The 22,119-nt window shown below is 46.1% G+C and overlaps 1 protein-coding gene across 3 annotated transcripts in view; it reads left to right on the top strand.

Annotated features, from left to right (window-relative positions):
- Window positions 1-22,119, top strand: part of LOC110529278 (feline leukemia virus subgroup C receptor-related protein 2) — a 50,612-nt gene that overhangs the window by 25,343 nt on the left and 3,150 nt on the right. For all 3 annotated transcript variants that reach the window (XM_036984602.1, XM_036984603.1, XM_036984601.1), the window contains 4 exons: window positions 3,616-3,726; window positions 15,791-15,896; window positions 16,265-16,376; window positions 20,755-20,810. In XM_036984602.1, coding sequence (XP_036840497.1) covers window positions 3,616-3,726; window positions 15,791-15,896; window positions 16,265-16,376; window positions 20,755-20,810 — 385 coding nt within the window. The remainder of the gene's footprint in view (window positions 1-3,615; window positions 3,727-15,790; window positions 15,897-16,264; window positions 16,377-20,754; window positions 20,811-22,119) is intronic.

Consider the following 22,119-nt stretch of genomic DNA (forward strand, 5'->3'; position numbering starts at 1 on the left):
CATGTATGTTTTGTTGTTTTTTGTTTCATATTTGTTTCATGTTTCGTGTTCCAGCTAGCTGAGAGTTGTTTAGGGTTTATCAGTGTTTCATGTATGTTGGGTCTTGTTTGTTGTATCGTGTTTGTTGCATGTTTCGTGTTTGTTTCATGTTTCGGCTAGCTGTGAGTTGTTTAGTGTTTCTCAGTGTGTGATGACTGTTCCTCCATCTCTGCTGCCCTGCTGTGTGATGTTGCTGCTCAGCTAGACTCGGGGGGCCTGCTGTGTGATGTTGCTGCTCAGCTAGACTCGGGGGCCTGCTGTGTGATGTTGCTGCTCAGCTAGACTCGGGGCCCTGCTGTGTGATGTTGCTGCTCAGCTAGACTCGGGGGGCCTGCTGTGTGATGTTGCTGCTCAGCCTGACTCGGGGGCCTGCTGTGTGATGTTGCTGCTCAGCTAGACTCGGGGGCCTGCTGTGTGATGTTGCTGTTCAGCTAGACTCAGGGCCCTGCTGTTGCTGCTCAGCTAGACTCGGGGACCTGCTGTGTGATGTTGCTGCTCAGCTAGACTCGGGGCCCTGCCGTGTGATGTTGCTGTTCAGCTAGACTCGGGGCCCTGCCGTGTGATGTTGCTGTTCAGCTAGACTCGGGGCCCTGCTGTGTGATGTTGCTGCTCCGTTAAACTCACTGACCTCTGATCCCTGGCTCGCAGGTTATGTGTTCAGAGAGAGGACCCCTTCAAACCCAAAGCCCCCCTTTGATGTCCTGTCCTGTCCACCCCCCCCCTCCCGGGAAAGCCATTCCTCACAGGGTCGCTAAGTCACTAGGAATGTTGCCAATGCGACACGTTGTTACTGTAGATGTTATTCCCATAGACGGACATAGACCTCATCTCCCTCTTCCAACTGGCTGCATTAGGCTGCTCCATCAGCATAACAGTAATTGATACACGTACATGTTTACAATGACGGCCTACAAAAAGGTGAAAGGCCTCCTGCGGGGATGGGGGGGCCTGGATTCAAATTAAAAATAATATAGGACCAAGCGGAATACTTACTCACTCATGACATCCATTTTATTTAATTTTTTTAGAGTTGTGCTCCGCGTAGGGAAAAATTCACTATGTTACGGCTTGATTTGGGTGATAGAACCATTTGGTCTGTGAAACTATTTTAATGTGCCAACTCAACTCTCGAGTTGGCGTCTTTTATCTTAGATATTAAATGGGCACATGATGTCAATTTTAAGGGTGCGTTCGTAAAATTCACTCTGGCTATCTACTCCGATTTCAGAGCACTCTCGTCTGAGCGTGCCACAGCACAGAATAACTGATGAATTTACTAACAATCAACACCTGTTGAATCTGGCCGGTGTCAGTAAACTTTGGTAAAAAAAGGCATGATTAAATAGTTACCAGCAGCACAGTTACAGTCACCAACGCTCTGGATAACATGAAAACAGCCTAACCAACTCTGCTAGGGAGAGAGAAATGGTCAGAGTGAGGTGTTCTCTCATTTTTGTCTGGAAGTAGCTAGCCAGTTAGCTTGGGTGTTTGACTGCCGTTGTGAGGTCAGAACGCTCAGATCAACCCTACTTCTCGTTCAGAGCGTCCAGTGTGCGCCATGTAAGCTCCAGAGAGCGAAGCGGAATAAATATGACAATGTTCTGAATTTACAAACGCCCAGAGTGCACTATGAGCACTCTCTGTCACTCCAGTATGGAAATACCAACACACCATGAGTTGACATTGATCTAGAATCCTAGGTAGTTTGATGTCATAGAGGCCATTTTAGTTGAGGCCTGCTCTGATTGGGACATCAAATAGATCTAGAATCCTAGGTAGGTTGATGTCATAGAGGCCATTTTAGTTGAGGCTTTTTGGATGACATGGGTCCCATTATGTCTGGCGAAAACCAAAACACTGCATTCTACAGTATGAACCTCATACCAACGGTCAAGCATGGTGGTGGTAGTGTGATGGTTTGAGGTCCAGCATGGTGGTGGTGGTAGGGTGATGGTTTGGGGTCAGCATGGTGGTGGTAGTGTGATGGTTTGGGGTCCAGCGTGGTGGTAGTGTGGTTGTTTGGGGTCAGCATGGTGGTGGTAGTGTGATGGTTTGGGGTCAGCATGGTGGTGGTAGTGTGATGGTTTGGGGTCCAGCATGGTGGTGGGAGTGTGATGGTTTGGGGTCAGCATGGTGGTGGTAGTGTGATGGTTTGGGGTCCAGCATGGTGGTGGTGGTAGTGTGGTTGTTTGGGGTCAGCATGGTGGTGGTAGTGTGATGGTTTGGGGTCAGCATGGTGGTGGTAGTGTGATGGTTTGGGGTCCAGCATGGTGGTGGGAGTGTGATGGTTTGGGGTCAGCATGGTGGTGGTAGTGTGATGGTTTGGGGTCCAGCATGGTGGTGGTGGTAGTGTGATGGTTTGGGGTCCAGCATGGTGGTGGTGGTAGTGTGATGGTTTGGGGTCCAGCATGGTGGTGGTGGTAGTGTGATGGTTTGGGGTCAGCATGGTGGTGGTAGTGTGATGGTTTGGGGTCAGCATGGTGGTGGTAGTGTGATGGTTTGGGGTCAGCATGGTGGTGGTAGTGTGATGGTTTGGGGTCAGCATGGTGGTGGTAGTGTGGTGGTTTGGGGTCCAGCATGATGGTGGGAGTGTGATGGTTTGGGGTCAGCATGGTGGTGGTAGTGTGATGGTTTGGGGTCAGCATGGTGGTGGTAGTGTGATGGTTTGGGGGTCAGCATGGTGGTGGTAGTGTGGTTGTTTGGGGTCAGCATGGTGGTGGTAGTGTGATGGTTTGGGGTCCAGCATGGTGGTGGTGGTAGTGTGATGGTTTGGGGTCAGCATGGTGGTGGTGGTAGTGTGATGGTTTGGGGTCAGCATGGTGGTGGTAGTGTGATGGTTTGGGGTCAGCATGGTGGTGGTAGTGTGATGGTTTGGGGTCAGCATGGTGGTGGTAGTGTGATGGTTTGGGGTCAGCATGGTGGTGGTAGTGTGATGGTTTGGGGTCAGCATGGTGGTGGTAGTGTGATGGTTTGGGGTCCAGCATGGTGGTGGTGGTGTGGTGGTTTGGGGTCAGCATGGTGGTGGTAGTGTTATGGTTTGGGGTCAGCATGGTGGTGGTTTGGGGATGCTTTGCTGCCCCAGGACCTGGACGACTTGCCTTAACAGAAGGAACCGTGAATTCTTCTCTGTATCAGATATTTCTACAGGAGAATGTCAGGCCCATCTGTCTGTGAGCTGAAGCTGAAGTGCAGCTGGGTCATGCTGCAAGACAATGATAAAAAAAATACAATCAATTCTACATGATAAAGTCCAGACCTAATCCCAATTGAGATGTTGTGACAGGACTTGAAACGAACAGTTCATGTTTGAAAACCCACAAATGTCTCTTGAGTTAAAGCAGTTCTGCATGGAAGAATGTGCCAGAATTCCTCCACAGTGATGTGAGAGACTGATCAACAACTACAGGAAGTGTTTGGTTGGAGTCACTGCAGCTAAAGGGTGGTACAACCAGTTAGAGTGTAACGGGCCAATTACTTTTTTCACACAGGGGAATTAGGTGTTGCATAACTTTTTTGTTAATTAAATAAAATAATTATCAATTGACAGATTTTTTTTTCATTGATTCTGTCTTCCAGACAGACTACCCTGGCGGTCTACCTCATGTCCTTCGTAGGGATGTTGGTCTACGCCTTCACCCTCAGTCTGGGTCATCTCTGGGTAGTCTTCCTCACCGCTGGAGCCCTGGGGTAAGACCTGTCTGTCCTGTCTGTCTGATTCATTCATTCATTCATTCCAGATTGCATTCCAATTTGCTCTGTTTTTTAATTAAAATTGATTCTTTCCAGTGTGTCAAATAGTAATATGTTTGCTTTCTCATCGTTTGGTATTTTGGTCTCTCTGTCTTTCTCTGTCTTTCTCTGTCTTTCTGTCTTTCTGTCTTTCTGTCTTTCTCTGTCTTTCTCTGTCTTTCTCTGTCTTTCTCTGTCTTTCTCTGTCTTTCTCTGTCTCTCTCTGTCGCTCTCTGTCTCTCTCTGTCTCTCTCTGTCTCTCTCTGTCTCTCTCTGTCGCTCTCTGTCGCTCTCTGTCGCTCTCTGTCTCTCTCTCTCTGTCTCTCTCTGTCGCTCTGTCTCTCCTCTCTCTCTCTCTCTCTCTCTGAAACACCTGAGCTGCTACCTCTGCCTTTTACACACACTGACCAACATCCTGACATTTGTGAAGCCATACGCTGTCTGTCAACCCAGGCTATTCTGGTAGTTACAGTAGGCTATGTATAGTACTATATATCTCTATACGTTGCTTGGCTTAAAGGCGTTTGGCATTCAAGTCTTATGATCTGTTGGATTGTTTTTGCAGTGTCTCCTTTCTCCTTGTTGACTGTGGCGTCTCTAGGGTATCAATATACACGTCTCCTTGTTGACTGTGGCGTCTCTAGGGTATCAATATACACGTCTCCTTGTTGACTGTGGCGTCTCTAGGGTATCAATATACACGTCTCCTTGTTGACTGTGGCGTCTCTAGGGTATCAATATACACGTCTCCTTGTTGACTGTGGCGTCTCTAGGGTATCAATATACACGTCTCCTTGTTGACTGTGGCGTCTCTAGGGTATCAATATACACGTCTCCTTGTTGACTGTGGCGTCTCTAGGGTATCAATATACACGTCTCCTTGTTGACTGTGGCGTCTCTAGGGTATCAATATACACGTCTCCTTGTTGACTGGCGTCTTTAGGGTATCAATATACACGTCTCCTTGTTGACTGTGGCGTCTCTAGGGTATCAATATACACGTCTCCTTGTTGACTGAGGCGTCTCTAGGTATCAATATACACGTCTCCTTGTTGACTGGCGTCTCTAGGGTATCAATATACACGTCTCCTTGTTGACTGTGGCGTCTCTAGGTATCAATATACACGTCTCCTTGTTGACTGAGGCGTCTCTAGGTATCAATATACACGTCTCCTTGTTGACTGGCGTCTCTAGGGTATCAATATACACGTCTCCTTGTTGACTGTGGCGTCTCTAGGGTATCAATATACACGTCTCCTTGTTGACTGGCGTCTCTAGGTATCAATATACACGTCTCCTTGTTGACTGGCGTCTCTAGGGTATCAATATACACGTCTCCTTGTTGACTGGCGTCTCTAGGTATCAATATACACGTCTCCTTGTTGACTGGCGTCTCTAGGTATCAATATACACGTCTCCTTGTTGACTGAGGCGTCTCTAGGTATCAATATACACGTCTCCTTGTTGACTGGCGTCTCTAGGGTATCAATATACACGTCTCCTTGTTGACTGGCGTCTCTAGGGTATCAATATACACGTCTCCTTGTTGACTGGCGTCTCTAGGGTATCAATATACACGTCTCCTTGTTGACTGGCGTCTCTAGGGTATCAATATACACGTCTCCTTGTTGACTGTGGCGTCTCTAGGGTATCAATATACACGTCTCCTTGTTGACTGTGGCGTCTCTAGGGTATCAATATACACGTCTCCTTGTTGACTGTGGCGTCTCTAGGGTATCAATATACACGTCTCCTTGTTGACTGGCGTCTCTAGGGTATCAATATACACGTCTCCTTGTTGACTGTGGCGTCTCTAGGTATCAATATACGTCTCCTTGTTGACTGGCGTCTCTAGGGTATCAATATACACGTCTCCTTGTTGACTGAGGCGTCTCTAGGTATCAATATACACGTCTCCTTGTTGACTGGCGTCTCTAGGGTATCAATATACACGTCTCCTTGTTGACTGGCGTCTCTAGGGTATCAATATACACGTCTCCTTGTTGACTGTGGCGTCTCTAGGTATCAATATACGTCTCCTTGTTGACTGGCGTCTCTAGGGTATCAATATACACGTCTCCTTGTTGACTGGCGTCTCTAGGTATCAATATACACGTCTCCTTGTTGACTGAGGCGTCTCTAGGTATCAATATACACATCTCCTTGTTGACTGGCGTCTCTAGGTATCAATATACACGTCTCCTTGTTGACTGGCGTCTCTAGGTATCAATATACACGTCTCCTTGTTGACTGAGGCGTCTCTAGGTATCAATATACACGTCTCCTTGTTGACTGGCGTCTCTAGGGTATCAATATACACGTCTCCTTGTTGACTGGCGTCTCTAGGGTATCAATATACACGTCTCCTTGTTGACTGTGGCGTCTCTAGGGTATCAATATACACGTCTCCTTGTTGACTGTGGCGTCTCTAGGTATCAATATACACGTCTCCTTGTTGACTGAGGCGTCTCTAGGTATCAATATACACGTCTCCTTGTTGACTGAGGCGTCTCTAGGTATCAATATACACGTCTCCTTGTTGACTGGCGTCTCTAGGGTATCAATATACACGTCTACTTGTTGACTGGCGTCTCTAGGGTATCAATATACACGTCTCCTTGTTGACTGGCGTCTCTAGGGTATCAATATACACGTCTCCTTGTTGACTGGCGTCTCTAGGGTATCAATATACACGTCTCCTTGTTGACTGGCGTCTCTAGGTATCAATATACACGTCTCCTTGTTGACTGAGGCGTCTCTAGGTATCAATATACACATCTCCTTGTTGACTGGCGTCTCTAGGTATCAATATACACGTCTCCTTGTTGACTGGCGTCTCTAGGGTATCAATATACACGTCTCCTTGTTGACTGGTGTCTCTAGGGTATCAATATACACGTCTCCTTGTTGACTGTGGCGTCTCTAGGGTATCAATATACACGTCTCCTTGTTGACTGGCGTCTCTAGGTATCAATATACACGTCTCCTTGTTGACTGGCGTCTCTAGGTATCAATATACACGTCTCCTTGTTGACTGAGGCGTCTCTAGGTATCAATATACACGTCTCCTTGTTGACTGGCGTCTCTAGGGTATCAATATACACGTCTCCTTGTTGACTGGCGTCTCTAGGGTATCAATATACACGTCTCCTTGTTGACTGTGGCGTCTCTAGGGTATCAATATACACGTCTCCTTGTTGACTGGCGTCTCTAGGGTATCAATATACACGTCTCCTTGTTGACTGAGGCGTCTCTAGGTATCAATATACACGTCTCCTTGTTGACTGGCGTCTCTAGGGTATCAATATACACGTCTCCTTGTTGACTGGCGTCTCTAGGGTATCAATATACACGTCTCCTTGTTGACTGTGGCGTCTCTAGGTATCAATATACGTCTCCTTGTTGACTGGCGTCTCTAGGGTATCAATATACACGTCTCCTTGTTGACTGGCGTCTCTAGGTATCAATATACACGTCTCCTTGTTGACTGAGGCGTCTCTAGGTATCAATATACACATCTCCTTGTTGACTGGCGTCTCTAGGTATCAATATACACGTCTCCTTGTTGACTGAGGCGTCTCTAGGTATCAATATACACGTCTCCTTGTTGACTGGCGTCTCTAGGGTATCAATATACACGTCTCCTTGTTGACTGGCGTCTCTAGGGTATCAATATACACGTCTCCTTGTTGACTGTGGCGTCTCTAGGGTATCAATATACACGTCTCCTTGTTGACTGTGGCGTCTCTAGGTATCAATATACACGTCTCCTTGTTGACTGGCGTCTCTAGGGTATCAATATACACGTCTCCTTGTTGACTGACGTCTCTAGGGTATCAATATACACGTCTCCTTGTTGACTGAGGCGTCTCTAGGTATCAATATACACGTCTCCTTGTTGACTGTTGTCTCTAGGGTATCAATATACACGTCTCCTTGTTGACTGGCGTCTCTAGGGTATCAATATACACGTCTCCTTGTTGACTGTGGCGTCTCTAGGTATCAATATACGTCTCCTTGTTGACTGGCGTCTCTAGGGTATCAATATACACGTCTCCTTGTTGACTGAGGCGTCCCTAGGTATCAATATACACGTCTCCTTGTTGACTGAGGCGTCTCTAGGGTATCAATATACACGTCTCCTTGTTGACTGAGGCGTCTCTAGGTATCAATATACACGTCTCCTTGTTGACTGAGGCGTCTCTAGGTATCAATATACACGTCTCCTTGTTGACTGAGGCGTCTCTAGGTATCAATATACACGTCTCCTTGTTGACTGGCGTCTCTAGGGTATCAATATACACGTCTCCTTGTTGACTGGCGTCTCTAGGGTATCAATATACACGTCTCCTTGTTGACTGGCGTCTCTAGGGTATCAATATACACGTCTCCTTGTTGACTGGCGTCTCTAGGTATCAATATACACGTCTCCTTGTTGACTGAGGCGTCTCTAGGTATCAATATACACGTCTCCTTGTTGACTGGCGTCTCTAGGTATCAATATACACGTCTCCTTGTTGACTGAGGCGTCTCTAGGTATCAATATACACGTCTCCTTGTTGACTGGCGTCTCTAGGGTATCAATATACACGTCTCCTTGTTGACTGGTGTCTCTAGGGTATCAATATACACGTCTCCTTGTTGACTGTGGCGTCTCTAGGGTATCAATATACACGTCTCCTTGTTGACTGGCGTCTCTAGGTATCAATATACACGTCTCCTTGTTGACTGGCGTCTCTAGGTATCAATATACACGTCTCCTTGTTGACTGAGGCGTCTCTAGGTATCAATATACACGTCTCCTTGTTGACTGGCGTCTCTAGGGTATCAATATACACGTCTCCTTGTTGACTGGCGTCTCTAGGGTATCAATATACACGTCTCCTTGTTGACTGTGGCGTCTCTAGGGTATCAATATACACGTCTCCTTGTTGACTGGCGTCTCTAGGGTATCAATATACACGTCTCCTTGTTGACTGAGGCGTCTCTAGGTATCAATATACACGTCTCCTTGTTGACTGGCGTCTCTAGGGTATCAATATACACGTCTCCTTGTTGACTGGCGTCTCTAGGGTATCAATATACACGTCTCCTTGTTGACTGTGGCGTCTCTAGGTATCAATATACGTCTCCTTGTTGACTGGCGTCTCTAGGGTATCAATATACACGTCTCCTTGTTGACTGGCGTCTCTAGGTATCAATATACACGTCTCCTTGTTGACTGAGGCGTCTCTAGGTATCAATATACACATCTCCTTGTTGACTGGCGTCTCTAGGTATCAATATACACGTCTCCTTGTTGACTGAGGCGTCTCTAGGTATCAATATACACGTCTCCTTGTTGACTGGCGTCTCTAGGGTATCAATATACACGTCTCCTTGTTGACTGGCGTCTCTAGGGTATCAATATACACGTCTCCTTGTTGACTGTGGCGTCTCTAGGGTATCAATATACACGTCTCCTTGTTGACTGTGGCGTCTCTAGGTATCAATATACACGTCTCCTTGTTGACTGGCGTCTCTAGGGTATCAATATACACGTCTCCTTGTTGACTGGCGTCTCTAGGGTATCAATATACACGTCTCCTTGTTGACTGAGGCGTCTCTAGGTATCAATATACACGTCTCCTTGTTGACTGTTGTCTCTAGGGTATCAATATACACGTCTCCTTGTTGACTGGCGTCTCTAGGGTATCAATATACACGTCTCCTTGTTGACTGTGGCGTCTCTAGGTATCAATATACGTCTCCTTGTTGACTGGCGTCTCTAGGGTATCAATATACACGTCTCCTTGTTGACTGAGGCGTCCCTAGGTATCAATATACACGTCTCCTTGTTGACTGAGGCGTCTCTAGGGTATCAATATACACGTCTCCTTGTTGACTGTGGCGTCTCTAGGGTATCAATATACACGTCTCCTTGTTGACTGGGGCGTCTCTAGGGTATCAATATACACGTCTCCTTGTTGACTGAGGCGTCTCTAGGTATCAATATACACGTCTCCTTGTTGACTGGCGTCTCTAGGTATCAATATACACGTCTCCTTGTTGACTGTGGCGTCTCTAGGGTATCAATATACACGTCTCCTTGTTGACTGGGGCGTCTCTAGGGTATCAATATACACGTCTCCTTGTTGACTGGCGTCTCTAGGGTATCAATATACACGTCTCCTTGTTGACTGTGGCGTCTCTAGGTATCAATATACACGTCTCCTTGTTGACTGTGGCGTCTCTAGGGTATCAATATACACGTCTCCTTGTTGACTGTGGCGTCTCTAGGGTATCAATATACACGTCTCCTTGTTGACTGAGGCGTCTCTAGGGTATCAATATACACGTCTCCTTGTTGACTGTGGCGTCTCTAGGGTATCAATATACACGTCTCCTTGTTGACTGGCGTCTCTAGGTATCAATATACACGTCTCCTTGTTGACTGTGGCGTCTCTAGGGTATCAATATACACGTCTCCTTGTTGACTGAGGCGTCTCTAGGGTATCAATATACACGTCTCCTTGTTGACTGTGGCGTCTCTAGGGTATCAATATACACGTCTCCTTGTTGACTGGCGTCTTTAGGGTATCAATATACACGTCTCCTTGTTGACTGTGGCGTCTCTAGGGTATCAATATACACGTCTCCTTGTTGACTGAGGCGTCTCTAGGTATCAATATACACGTCTCCTTGTTGACTGGCGTCTCTAGGGTATCAATATACACGTCTCCTTGTTGACTGTGGCGTCTCTAGGGTATCAATATACACGTCTCCTTGTTGACTGAGGCGTCTCTAGGTATCAATATACACGTCTCCTTGTTGACTGGCGTCTCTAGGGTATCAATATACACGTCTCCTTGTTGACTGTGGCGTCTCTAGGGTATCAATATACACGTCTCCTTGTTGACTGTGGCGTCTCTAGGTATCAATATACGTCTCCTTGTTGACTGGCGTCTCTAGGGTATCAATATACACGTCTCCTTGTTGACTGAGGCGTCTCTAGGTATCAATATACACGTCTCCTTGTTGACTGGCGTCTCTAGGGTATCAATATACACGTCTCCTTGTTGACTGGCGTCTCTAGGGTATCAATATACACGTCTCCTTGTTGACTGTGGCGTCTCTAGGTATCAATATACGTCTCCTTGTTGACTGGCGTCTCTAGGGTATCAATATACACGTCTCCTTGTTGACTGGCGTCTCTAGGTATCAATATACACGTCTCCTTGTTGACTGAGGCGTCTCTAGGTATCAATATACACGTCTCCTTGTTGACTGGCGTCTCTAGGGTATCAATATACACGTCTCCTTGTTGACTGGCGTCTCTAGGGTATCAATATACACGTCTCCTTGTTGACTGTGGCGTCTCTAGGGTATCAATATACACGTCTCCTTGTTGACTGGCGTCTCTAGGGTATCAATATACACGTCTCCTTGTTGACTGGCGTCTCTAGGGTATCAATATACACGTCTCCTTGTTGACTGTGGCGTCTCTAGGGTATCAATATACACGTCTCCTTGTTGACTGGCGTCTCTAGGGTATCAATATACACGTCTCCTTGTTGACTGTGGCGTCTCTAGGTATCAATATACCTCTCCTTGTTGACTGGCGTCTCTAGGGTATCAATATACACGTCTCCTTGTTGACTGGCGTCTCTAGGTATCAATATACACGTCTCCTTGTTGACTGAGGCGTCTCTAGGTATCAATATACACATCTCCTTGTTGACTGGCGTCTCTAGGTATCAATATACACGTCTCCTTGTTGACTGAGGCGTCTCTAGGTATCAATATACACGTCTCCTTGTTGACTGGCGTCTCTAGGGTATCAATATACACGTCTCCTTGTTGACTGGCGTCTCTAGGGTATCAATATACACGTCTCCTTGTTGACTGTGGCGTCTCTAGGGTATCAATATACACGTCTCCTTGTTGACTGTGGCGTCTCTAGGTATCAATATACACGTCTCCTTGTTGACTGGCGTCTCTAGGGTATCAATATACACGTCTCCTTGTTGACTGGCGTCTCTAGGGTATCAATATACACGTCTCCTTGTTGACTGTGGCGTCTCTAGGTATCAATATACGTCTCCTTGTTGACTGGCGTCTCTAGGGTATCAATATACGTCTCCTTGTTGACTGAGGCGTCTCTAGGTATCAATATACACGTCTCCTTGTTGACTGGCGTCTCTAGGGTATCAATATACACGTCTCCTTGTTGACTGGCGTCTCTAGGGTATCAATATACACGTCTCCTTGTTGACTGTGGCGTCTCTAGGTATCAATATACGTCTCCTTGTTGACTGGCGTCTCTAGGGTATCAATATACACGTCTCCTTGTTGACTGAGGCGTCCCTAGGTATCAATATACACGTCTCCTTGTTGACTGAGGCGTCTCTAGGGTATCAATATACACGTCTCCTTGTTGACTGAGGCGTCTCTAGGTATCAATATACACGTCTCCTTGTTGACTGGCGTCTCTAGGTATCAATATACACGTCTCCTTGTTGACTGGCGTCTTTAGGGTATCAATATACACGTCTCCTTGTTGACTGGTGTCTCTAGGTATCAATATACACGTCTCCTTGTTGACTGTGGCGTCTCTAGGGTATCAATATACACGTCTCCTTGTTGACTGGGGCGTCTCTAGGGTATCAATATACACGTCTCCTTGTTGACTGGCGTCTCTAGGGTATCAATGTACACGTCTCCTTGTTGACTGTGGCGTCTCTAGGTATCAATATACACGTCTCCTTGTTGACTGTGGCGTCTCTAGGGTATCAATATACACGTCTCCTTGTTGACTGTGGCGTCTCTAGGGTATCAATATACACGTCTCCTTGTTGACTGTGGCGTCTCTAGGGTATCAATATACACGTCTCCTTGTTGACTGTGGCGTCTCTAGGGTATCAATATACACGTCTCCTTGTTGACTGTGGCGTCTCTAGGGTATCAATATACACGTCTCCTTGTTGACTGGCGTCTCTAGGTATCAATATACACGTCTCCTTGTTGACTGTGGCGTCTCTAGGGTATCAATATACACGTCTCCTTGTTGACTGGCGTCTCTAGGTATCAATATACACGTCTCCTTGTTGACTGTGGCGTCTCTAGGTATCAATATACACGTCTCCTTGTTGACTGGCGTCTCTAGGGTATCAATATACACGTCTCCTTGTTGACTGGCGTCTCTAGGGTATCAATATACACGTCTCCTTGTTGACTGTGGCGTCTCTAGGTATCAATATACGTCTCCTTGTTGACTGGCGTCTCTAGGGTATCAATATACACGTCTCCTTGTTGACTGAGGCGTCTCTAGGTATCAATATACACGTCTCCTTGTTGACTGGCGTCTCTAGGGTATCAATATACACGTCTCCTTGTTGACTGGCGTCTCTAGGGTATCAATATACACGTCTCCTTGTTGACTGTGGCGTCTCTAGGTATCAATATACACGTCTCCTTGTTGACTGTGGCGTCTCTAGGGTATCAATATACACGTCTCCTTGTTGACTGAGGCGTCCCTAGGTATCAATATACACGTCTCCTTGTTGACTGAGGCGTCTCTAGGGTATCAATATACACGTCTCCTTGTTGACTGAGGCGTCTCTAGGTATCAATATACACGTCTCCTTGTTGACTGGCGTCTCTAGGTATCAATATACACGTCTCCTTGTTGACTGGCGTCTTTAGGGTATCAATATACACGTCTCCTTGTTGACTGGTGTCTCTAGGTATCAATATACACGTCTCCTTGTTGACTGTGGCGTCTCTAGGGTATCAATATACACGTCTCCTTGTTGACTGGGGCGTCTCTAGGGTATCAATATACACGTCTCCTTGTTGACTGGCGTCTCTAGGGTATCAATGTACACGTCTCCTTGTTGACTGTGGCGTCTCTAGGTATCAATATACACGTCTCCTTGTTGACTGTGGCGTCTCTAGGGTATCAATATACACGTCTCCTTGTTGACTGTGGCGTCTCTAGGGTATCAATATACACGTCTCCTTGTTGACTGTGGCTTCTCTAGGGTATCAATATACACGTCTCCTTGTTGACTGTGGCGTCTCTAGGGTATCAATATACACGTCTCCTTGTTGACTGTGGCGTCTCTAGGGTATCAATATACACGTCTCCTTGTTGACTGGCGTCTCTAGGTATCAATATACACGTCTCCTTGTTGACTGTGGCGTCTCTAGGGTATCAATATACACGTCTCCTTGTTGACATTGTCTAGCAAAAGTATTCATACCCCTTTATTTTCTTTACATTTTATTGTTACAAAGTGGGATTAAAATGGATTTAATTGTAAATTGTCAACAATCTACACAAACTTTTCTGTCAAAGTGGAATTTTTTTCATGTTTAAAAATAAAAGTATAATAGAAATTAAATCAAGGTAAAACAAAATAATAAATAAATAACTAAAATATTGTGGTATCATAAGTATTCAGCTCCCCGAGTCAATACCTTTTGGCAGCGATTACAGCTGAGAGTTTTACTGGGTATGTCTCTACACATCTGGAATATACAATATTAACACATTTACTCTTTTCATAATTCTTCAAGCTCTGTCAAGGCACATAGATTTAAGTCAAAAATCCCACTTTGTAACAGAAAGATGTTTCCTACTAAAAACCACTGAGCTTCTACAACTGCATCGCTTTTCTCCCTGGGGGGTTAAACTGCTGGGTTTCTGTAACTTTGTGGCGTCTGCTGATGTGTGTAAAAAAGAGGAAAAAATAAATTTGATTGAGTTTTTTAATAAAATGTGAATAAATACAAGATGTCTGAATACTTTTGCAAGGCGCTGTATTACCACAGAATTAAATAGAAGACTAGAGTGAACATTTTGGTGTCCTACCGTCATGGTCAAGGAAGTGGTTTCCCACTAATATGGTCAAGCTACAAAGTCAAAAATGTCTAGATCGTAAAAATGTCTGAAAATATATAGATATTTTTGTCTTTTTTGGTCTTCGTTTAAGGTTAGGCAGAATGCTAGCGGTGTGGGAAAGGTTAGGGTTAGGTTTAAATAAAATTTTATGAAGAGAAATTGTAAAACTATACCCCATACTTCTGATTTTTGCAACTTGGCCAAATAGTGATGAGCCATTTTAATATTTTTTTTTATGTAGGAACTGAATTATAGGATCCCTATGTACACTGACTATACCAAACATTAAGAACACCTTCCTAATATTGAGAGGGAAAAATAAACAGCAGCGTGGCAGTTCTTGACACAAACCGGTGCGCCTGGCATCTACTACCGTACCCCGTTCAAAGGAACTTCATCGTTTGTCTTGCCCATTCACCCTGTGAATGGAACACCACACACAATTCATGTCTCAAAGCTTACAAATCCTTCTTTTAACCTGACTCCTCCCATTCATCTTTAACCTGACTCCTCCCCTTCCTCTTTAACCCGTCTCCTTCCCTTCATCTTTAACCCGTCTCCTCCCCTTCATCTTTAACCTGACTCCTCCCCTTCATCTTTAACCCGTCTCCTTCCCTTCATCTTTAACCCGTCTCCTCCCCTTCATCTTTAACCCGGTCTCCGCCCCTTCATCTTTAACCCGGTCTCCGCCCCTTCATCTTTAACCCGGTCTCCGCCCCTTCATCTTTAACCCGTCTCCTCCCCTTCATCTTTCACCCCGTCTCCTCCCCTTCATCTTTAACCCGTCTCCTCCCCTTCATCTTTAACCCGGTCTCCTCCCCTTCATCTTTAACCCGGTCTCCTCCCCTTCATCTTTAACCAGGTCTCCTTCCCTTCATCTTTAACCCGGTCTCCTCCCCTTCATCTTTAACCCGGTCTCCTCCCCTTCATCTTTAACCCGGTCTCCTCCCCTTCATCTTTAACCCGGTCTCCTCCCCTTCATCTTTAACCCGGTCTCCTCCCCTTCATCTTTAACCCGGTCTCCTCCCCTTCATCTTTAACCCGGTCTCCTCCTCTTCATCTACACAGATTTGAAGTATATTGAACAAGTGACTTCAATAAGGGATACAACACTGTGTGGTATTTCTATGTCTGTAGGTTCTTCATGACAGGCTATCTTCCCCTGGGCTTTGAGTTTGGTGTGGAGCTAACCTACCCCGAGTGTGAAGGCACCTCTTCAGGCCTGCTCAACTGCTCTGCACAGGTGAACACACAGCTGCTGCTTCTGACAGTTGTTGGCAGATCAAAAGCTTTTCATATCCATGGGATAATAGAGAACCATAACAGAATCGGGAAATGTTGGTATGTTTGTGTATATATTGTGTTTGCGAAAATATACATGTGCCTGGCTGTCTAGACGCCTGTCTAGACGCCTGTCTAGACGCCTGGCTGTCTAGACGCCTGGCTGTCTAGACGCCTGTCTGTGTGCCTGGCTGTCTAGACGCCTGTCTGTCTGGACGCCTGGCTGTCTGGACGCCTGGCTGTCTGGACGCCTGGCTGTCTGGACGCCTGGCTGTCTGGACGCCTGGCTGGCTGTGCGTTTTTCACTACAACCCGTTTCTCCCTATACAGGTGTTTGGTATCATCTTCACTATCTGCCAGGGGAAGATAATAGATAACTACGGGACGCTGGCAGGAAACATCTTCCTCTGTGTCTTCCTCTTCATCGGATCAGTCCTTACAGGTACGGCGGACCCTTTGACATTTTTACGTGAGGAGACTCTATTATTTACTTAAATAGACAGAGGGAGAAACAGATTGAAAAGGATGAGCACTGTAAAACACAGGTGACAAGCAGGTTTTCATTCCTCCCTTGTACTTGATTGATCTATTAAGGTCCCTGATTAGTCAGGAACTCCCCTCACCTGGTTGTTTATGATTTATTTGGAATCAAATTGAAAGGAAATGACAACCAGCAGAGAGACAACCCTCCAAGGAAGGAGTTTGACACCCCTGGTGTAGAATCTAGCATAAAGGGGATTCAATTCCCAGACCGGACTCTCGTCTCGAAGACGACTGTGTTGACCACTAAGCTTTTGGGCTCCCGAGTGACGCAGCGGTCTGTGCTTGAGGCGTCACTACAGGCTCCCTGGTTTGAGTCCAGCCGTGATTAGGAGTCCCGTAAGGCGGTGCACAATCGGCCCGGCGTCTTCCGGGTTTGGCCTGGGTATACTGTCATTGTAAAATAAGAATTTGTTCTTAAAACTGACTTGCCTAGTTAAATAAAGGTTTGATCAAATATTAAATAAGCCAATGTCTGGCAGACTCTCTTCAGTCTTTTTTTATGATTTAAAATATCAATAATATGTACATAAACCTTTTCAATTCACATTAGCAACGGGAACGTCACGAGCCGAGAGAGGGTTCTGAGGACGTTCTTGCTTTGCAGCGTCACAGCTCGAATGTACTTTAAATGTTACAATTAGCCACTGGGCCAGTAGGCTAAGCATGTAAACTATTCAACTAGCTAGTTCCTAGCTCACTTTATGCAAGAAACTTTTCATGCATCTACCATATTACACTCCTAATTTTTTTATGGAAATAATTCACAAGCATGTGCAGACATCTAAAGGGTAGATTTTTGTTGTTGTTGTTAATTTAGTTGCAAGGCAAACAAACAAAGTGGCACAGCTGCTAGCTAGCTAACGTTAGCTAACAACATTTACTTCATGAAGTAACTTCATCATAGAAAAAAAATGTACGTTTACCCCTCTCATATGAATATAAATGTACAGTAACGCTATCATACTGTCATTCGTATTATACAAAGCTAGCAAGCTAAACAAAATGTCTGCACCCATTAGCTTACTAGCTAGCTGAATGCTAGGTTGAAGAGGACAAAGGTTAAGACAATGGGATTCTAATATTCCGTAACTCGTTATAACAAGGGGACTGGCGCTGGTAGTTAGCAACGGCGCTGGTAGTTAGCAACGGCGCTGGTAGTCAGCAACGGCGCTGGTAGTTAGCAACGGCGCTGGTAGTTAGCAACGGCGCTGGTAGTCAGCAACGGCGCTGGTAGTCAGCAACGGCGCTGGTAGTCAGCAACGGCGCTGGTAGTCAGCAACGGCGCTGGTAGTCAGCAACGGCGCTGGTAGTCAGCAACGGCGCTGGTAGTTAGCAACGGCGCTGGTAGTCAGCAACGGCGCTGGTAGTCAGCAACGGCGCTGGTAGTCAGCAACGGCGCTGGTAGTCAGCAACGGCGCTGGTAGTCAGCAACGGCGCTGGTAGTTAGCAACGGCGCTGGTAGTCAGCAACGGCGCTGGTAGTCAGCAACGGCGCTGGTAGTCAGCAACGGCGCTGGTAGTTAGCAACGGCGCTGGTAGTCAGCAACGGCGCTGGTAGTTAGCAACGGCGCTGGTAGTCAGCAACGGCGCTGGTAGTCAGCAACGGCGCTGGTAGTCAGCAACGGCGCTGGTAGTCAGCAACGGCGCTGGTAGTCAGCAACGGCGCTGGTAGTCAGCAACGGCGCTGGTAGTCAGCAACGGCGCTGGTAGTCAGCAACGGCGCTGGTAGTTAGCAACGGCGCTGGTAGTCAGCAACGGCGCTGGTAGTCAGCAACGGCGCTGGTAGTCAGCAACGGCGCTGGTAGTCAGCAACGGCGCTGGTAGTCAGCAACGGCGCTGGTAGTCAGCAACGGCGCTGGTAGTTAGCAACGGCGCTGGTAGTCAGCAACGGCGCTGGTAGTCAGCAACGGCGCTGGTAGTCAGCAACGGCGCTGGTAGTCAGCAACGGCGCTGGTAGTTAGCAACGGCGCTGGTAGTCAGCAACGGCGCTGGTAGTTAGCAACGGCGCTGGTAGTCAGCAACGGCGCTGGTAGTCAGCAACGGCGCTGGTAGTCAGCAACGGCGCTGGTAGTCAGCAACGGCGCTGGTAGTCAGCAACGGCGCTGGTAGTCAGCAACGGCGCTGGTAGTCAGCAACGGCGCTGGTAGTTAGCAACGGCGCTGGTCCCAGATTAGTGACGACTTTGTCTTAACCTGTATATCTTCAACCTTGGCTAAATGCTAACGTCAGCCAATGTTCGATTGCTTTTCGGCCTACCTTAGAACCCAACATGCTAAATTTCATAAAGATCATGCAAATCATTACATTGTTAATTCCCTGGGCAGTTGATGCTCGCTTTTGCATTAAAATAAATGGTGTTATGAAGATTCCCGTACTGCAATATCAGATTTTTTAAAAACGAAATAAATAAATCGAGTCTCTAATAAGGAAAATGTCTATACATTTCAGATGTTTCAAAAACATTGCTCTGCTATTACCATTTATACTGTAGGAGTGTTGGCTCAACGAGACAATTCTGTTTACACTGTCCTGCTTGGAGGGGGGGGGGGGGGGGGGGGGGGGGGGGGGGGGGAACTGTCTAGCAAGTGTGTGACCTTCGGAGGAAATTTGCAAATGTACATTTTTATGAATGTCTCAAGAATCTAAATCTCCTTAACTCTCGTCAATGTGAGAAGAGCCTAAGCTCATGTACCTAGACCCTATTCACACTATGGTGCCGAATCCGATCTGAACCCTTCTGCTGGCTCTGATAGTTCCTTTCCTACATGGTTCCAGCAACTATATAGTGGATGTGTAACCAGGCCAGCACTGTACAGCTCAGCTCAGTTGAGTGAAAAGGGTATCACTTCCTTTTTACGAAAAAAAAAATTTATGATTTCAGTCAGAGTGCAGTATTTTTTTTTCTTCACCTTTATTTAACCAGGGAGGCTAGTTGAGAACAAGTTCTCATTTACAACTGCGACCTGGCCAAGATATAAAGCATAGCAGTGTGAACAGACGACAACACAGAGTTACACATGGAGTAAACAATTAACAAGTCAATAACACAGTAGAAAAAAAGAGTCCGTATACATTGTGTGCAAAAGACATGAGGAGCTAGGCGAATCATTACAATTTTAGCAGATTAACAGTATAACTGCAGTACAATGCCGTATAACAGCAGTTATTCTGTAATTACTGCGTCCCCCCCCCCCCCCCCCCCCCCCAAAAAAAAAAACGCAGTTACTGCACTTTTACTGCATTTAATGAATGTTTTCCTTCGGGTTTATGTGTAGTCCGTAGTTCATGTTTTGTTACGAAGCAATAATCTATTCCTGCAACAGGTCGAGGTCTTAGAATGTGTTTATGTCGTCGTGGTTACCGTGGTTACTGTGTAACATCCGAGCTGTATAATTTGAAGGTTTTACTACAAGCAGTAGCAGAAATGGCGTGTTGAGGTGCTGGGTATGTTTTCCCTATTGAAACCCCCGGTGGGGAAGGCCCATCTCAGGGCCGTACTTCAACTGACAGAGAGAGAGAGAGTTAATACCCAGCTCCTCTGATTTTCACCATAAACTTCCCAATGGAGGTTACAATGTGCCAATAATTTAAAAAAATATATAAATGTGTGTACCAAATAGCACCCTATTCCCTACGTAGTGCACTACCTATATGGACTCTGGTCAAAAGTCGTGCACTACCTATATGGACTCTGGTCAAAAGTCGTGCACTACCTGTATGGACTCTGGTCAAAAGTAGTGCACTATATAGGGAATAGTAGTGCACTACCTGTATGGATTCTGGTCAAAAGTAGTGCACTATATAGGGAATAGTAGTGCACTACCTGTATGGACTCTGGTCAAAAGTAGTGCACTATATAGGGAATAGGGTGCCATTTGGGATGTAGCCGTTGGCTACTGAAGTCCAGGGCTGAGAGACAACTCTAGAGGACCTTTTGACCTGACTGTTAATGATGGGACTATAAGATTTAAGGGCCAGTCTAGAGGCCTACTGTGTTACAAAGACGTACATAATGACTACTACAGACCAGGGCTGAAGTCCACGTTCTCCTACATGAGAGCTCGGCTAGATGATTATGTTAATGAGGTGGGTCAGCCCAGCTGGCTACTGTGCAGTATTTAGGAACTGACTTCAGACTGTATTATGGTCTATCATTGTGTTAGTGGTGCCCCCTAGTGGAAGCTGTACCTCACTGTCTTTTTGCAATGGAATATTCTTGACATTTTGTTTAGCAAACAGTATGTCGTCTTTCTAAAACATGTAGTTCTGTCTCTCCAGGCTTCATCAAGTCAGACCTGCAGAGACAGAAGGCTAACCAGTTGGCCAAGGCAGCTGTAAGTATGGGTAGATGTGGAGGGGGTTTAGGGCAGTGGGTGGTTCTGTTTGTGTGGTGGGAGGGGGGGGTTATTCTGTCCTTGTTGGGACCTGAAGTCCAAGGATAGTAAAAGAAGGAAAGTTCTACCTTGTGGGGACATTTCCCACAACCCCTTGAGGACAAAGACTAGGTTAGGGTTAAGGGTTAAGGGTTGGGTTAAGGGTTGGGTTAAGGGTTGGGTTAAGGGTTGGGTTAAGGGTTGGGTTAAGGGTTGGGTTAAGGGTTGGGTTAAGGGTTGGGTTAAGGGTTGGGTTAAGGGTTGGGTTAAGGGTTAGGTTAAGTTCAAGGGTTAAGTTTAAGGGTTGGGTTAAGGGTTGGGTTAAGGGTTAAGTTTAAGGGTTAGGGAAAATAGGATTTTGAATATAAATGAATTTTAGGTCCATACGAGGATAGAATAACTTTATTTTTATTTTATTCAACCATTATTTAACTATGCAAGTCAGTTAAGAATAAATTATTATTTACAATGACGACCTAGGAACATAACGTGTGTGTGTGTGTGATATCCGCAGCTGAGTATTTCTGGTGTGCAGCATGCTCCCAAAGTCACCTAACAGTCTTTTGATGCTGCTCCTAGAATAACTTGTCTCCTCTTTTCTGTCTGATGTCCTGTCTTTGATGCTGTCTGTCTTTGATGCTGTTTGTGTCTATTTGATGTCTCTGTCTGTCTGTCTGTCTGTCTGTCTGTCTGTTTGATGCTGTCTGTTTTATCTGTGTTTTGATGTCCACTGTTGCCTGAGGTCAAATTTGACGACTTCCTTCTGGAGAAAGAGTCGATCATACAGACCGATGCCGATTCCATTGTACACTAACCTCCAGTAACTAATATCGTCAGTTGTCATTATTATTTTTGATAATTCTATTGAGATTGAATCCGTTGCACCGCAGAATGTTGAATCCGTTGCACCGCAGAATGTTGAATCCGTTGCACCGCAGAATGTTGAATCCGTTGCACCGCAGAATGTTGAATCCGTTGCACCGCAGAATGTTGAATCCGTTGCACCGCAGAATGTTGAATCCGTTGCACCGCAGAATGTTGAATCCGTTGGACCGCAGAATGTTGAATCCGTTGGACCGCAGAATGTTGAATCCGTTGTACCGCAGAATGTTGAATCTGTTGCACCGCAGAATGTTGAATCCGTTGCACCGCAGAATGTTGAATCCGTTGGACCGCAGAATGTTGAATCCGTTGGACCGCAGAATGTTGAATCCGTTACACCGCAGAATGTTGAATCCGTTGGACCGCAGAATGTTGAATCCGTTGGACC

The sequence above is a fragment of the Oncorhynchus mykiss genome, chromosome 8 (assembly GCF_013265735.2).
Source record: "Oncorhynchus mykiss isolate Arlee chromosome 8, USDA_OmykA_1.1, whole genome shotgun sequence".
Lineage (NCBI taxonomy): Eukaryota > Metazoa > Chordata > Actinopteri > Salmoniformes > Salmonidae > Oncorhynchus > Oncorhynchus mykiss.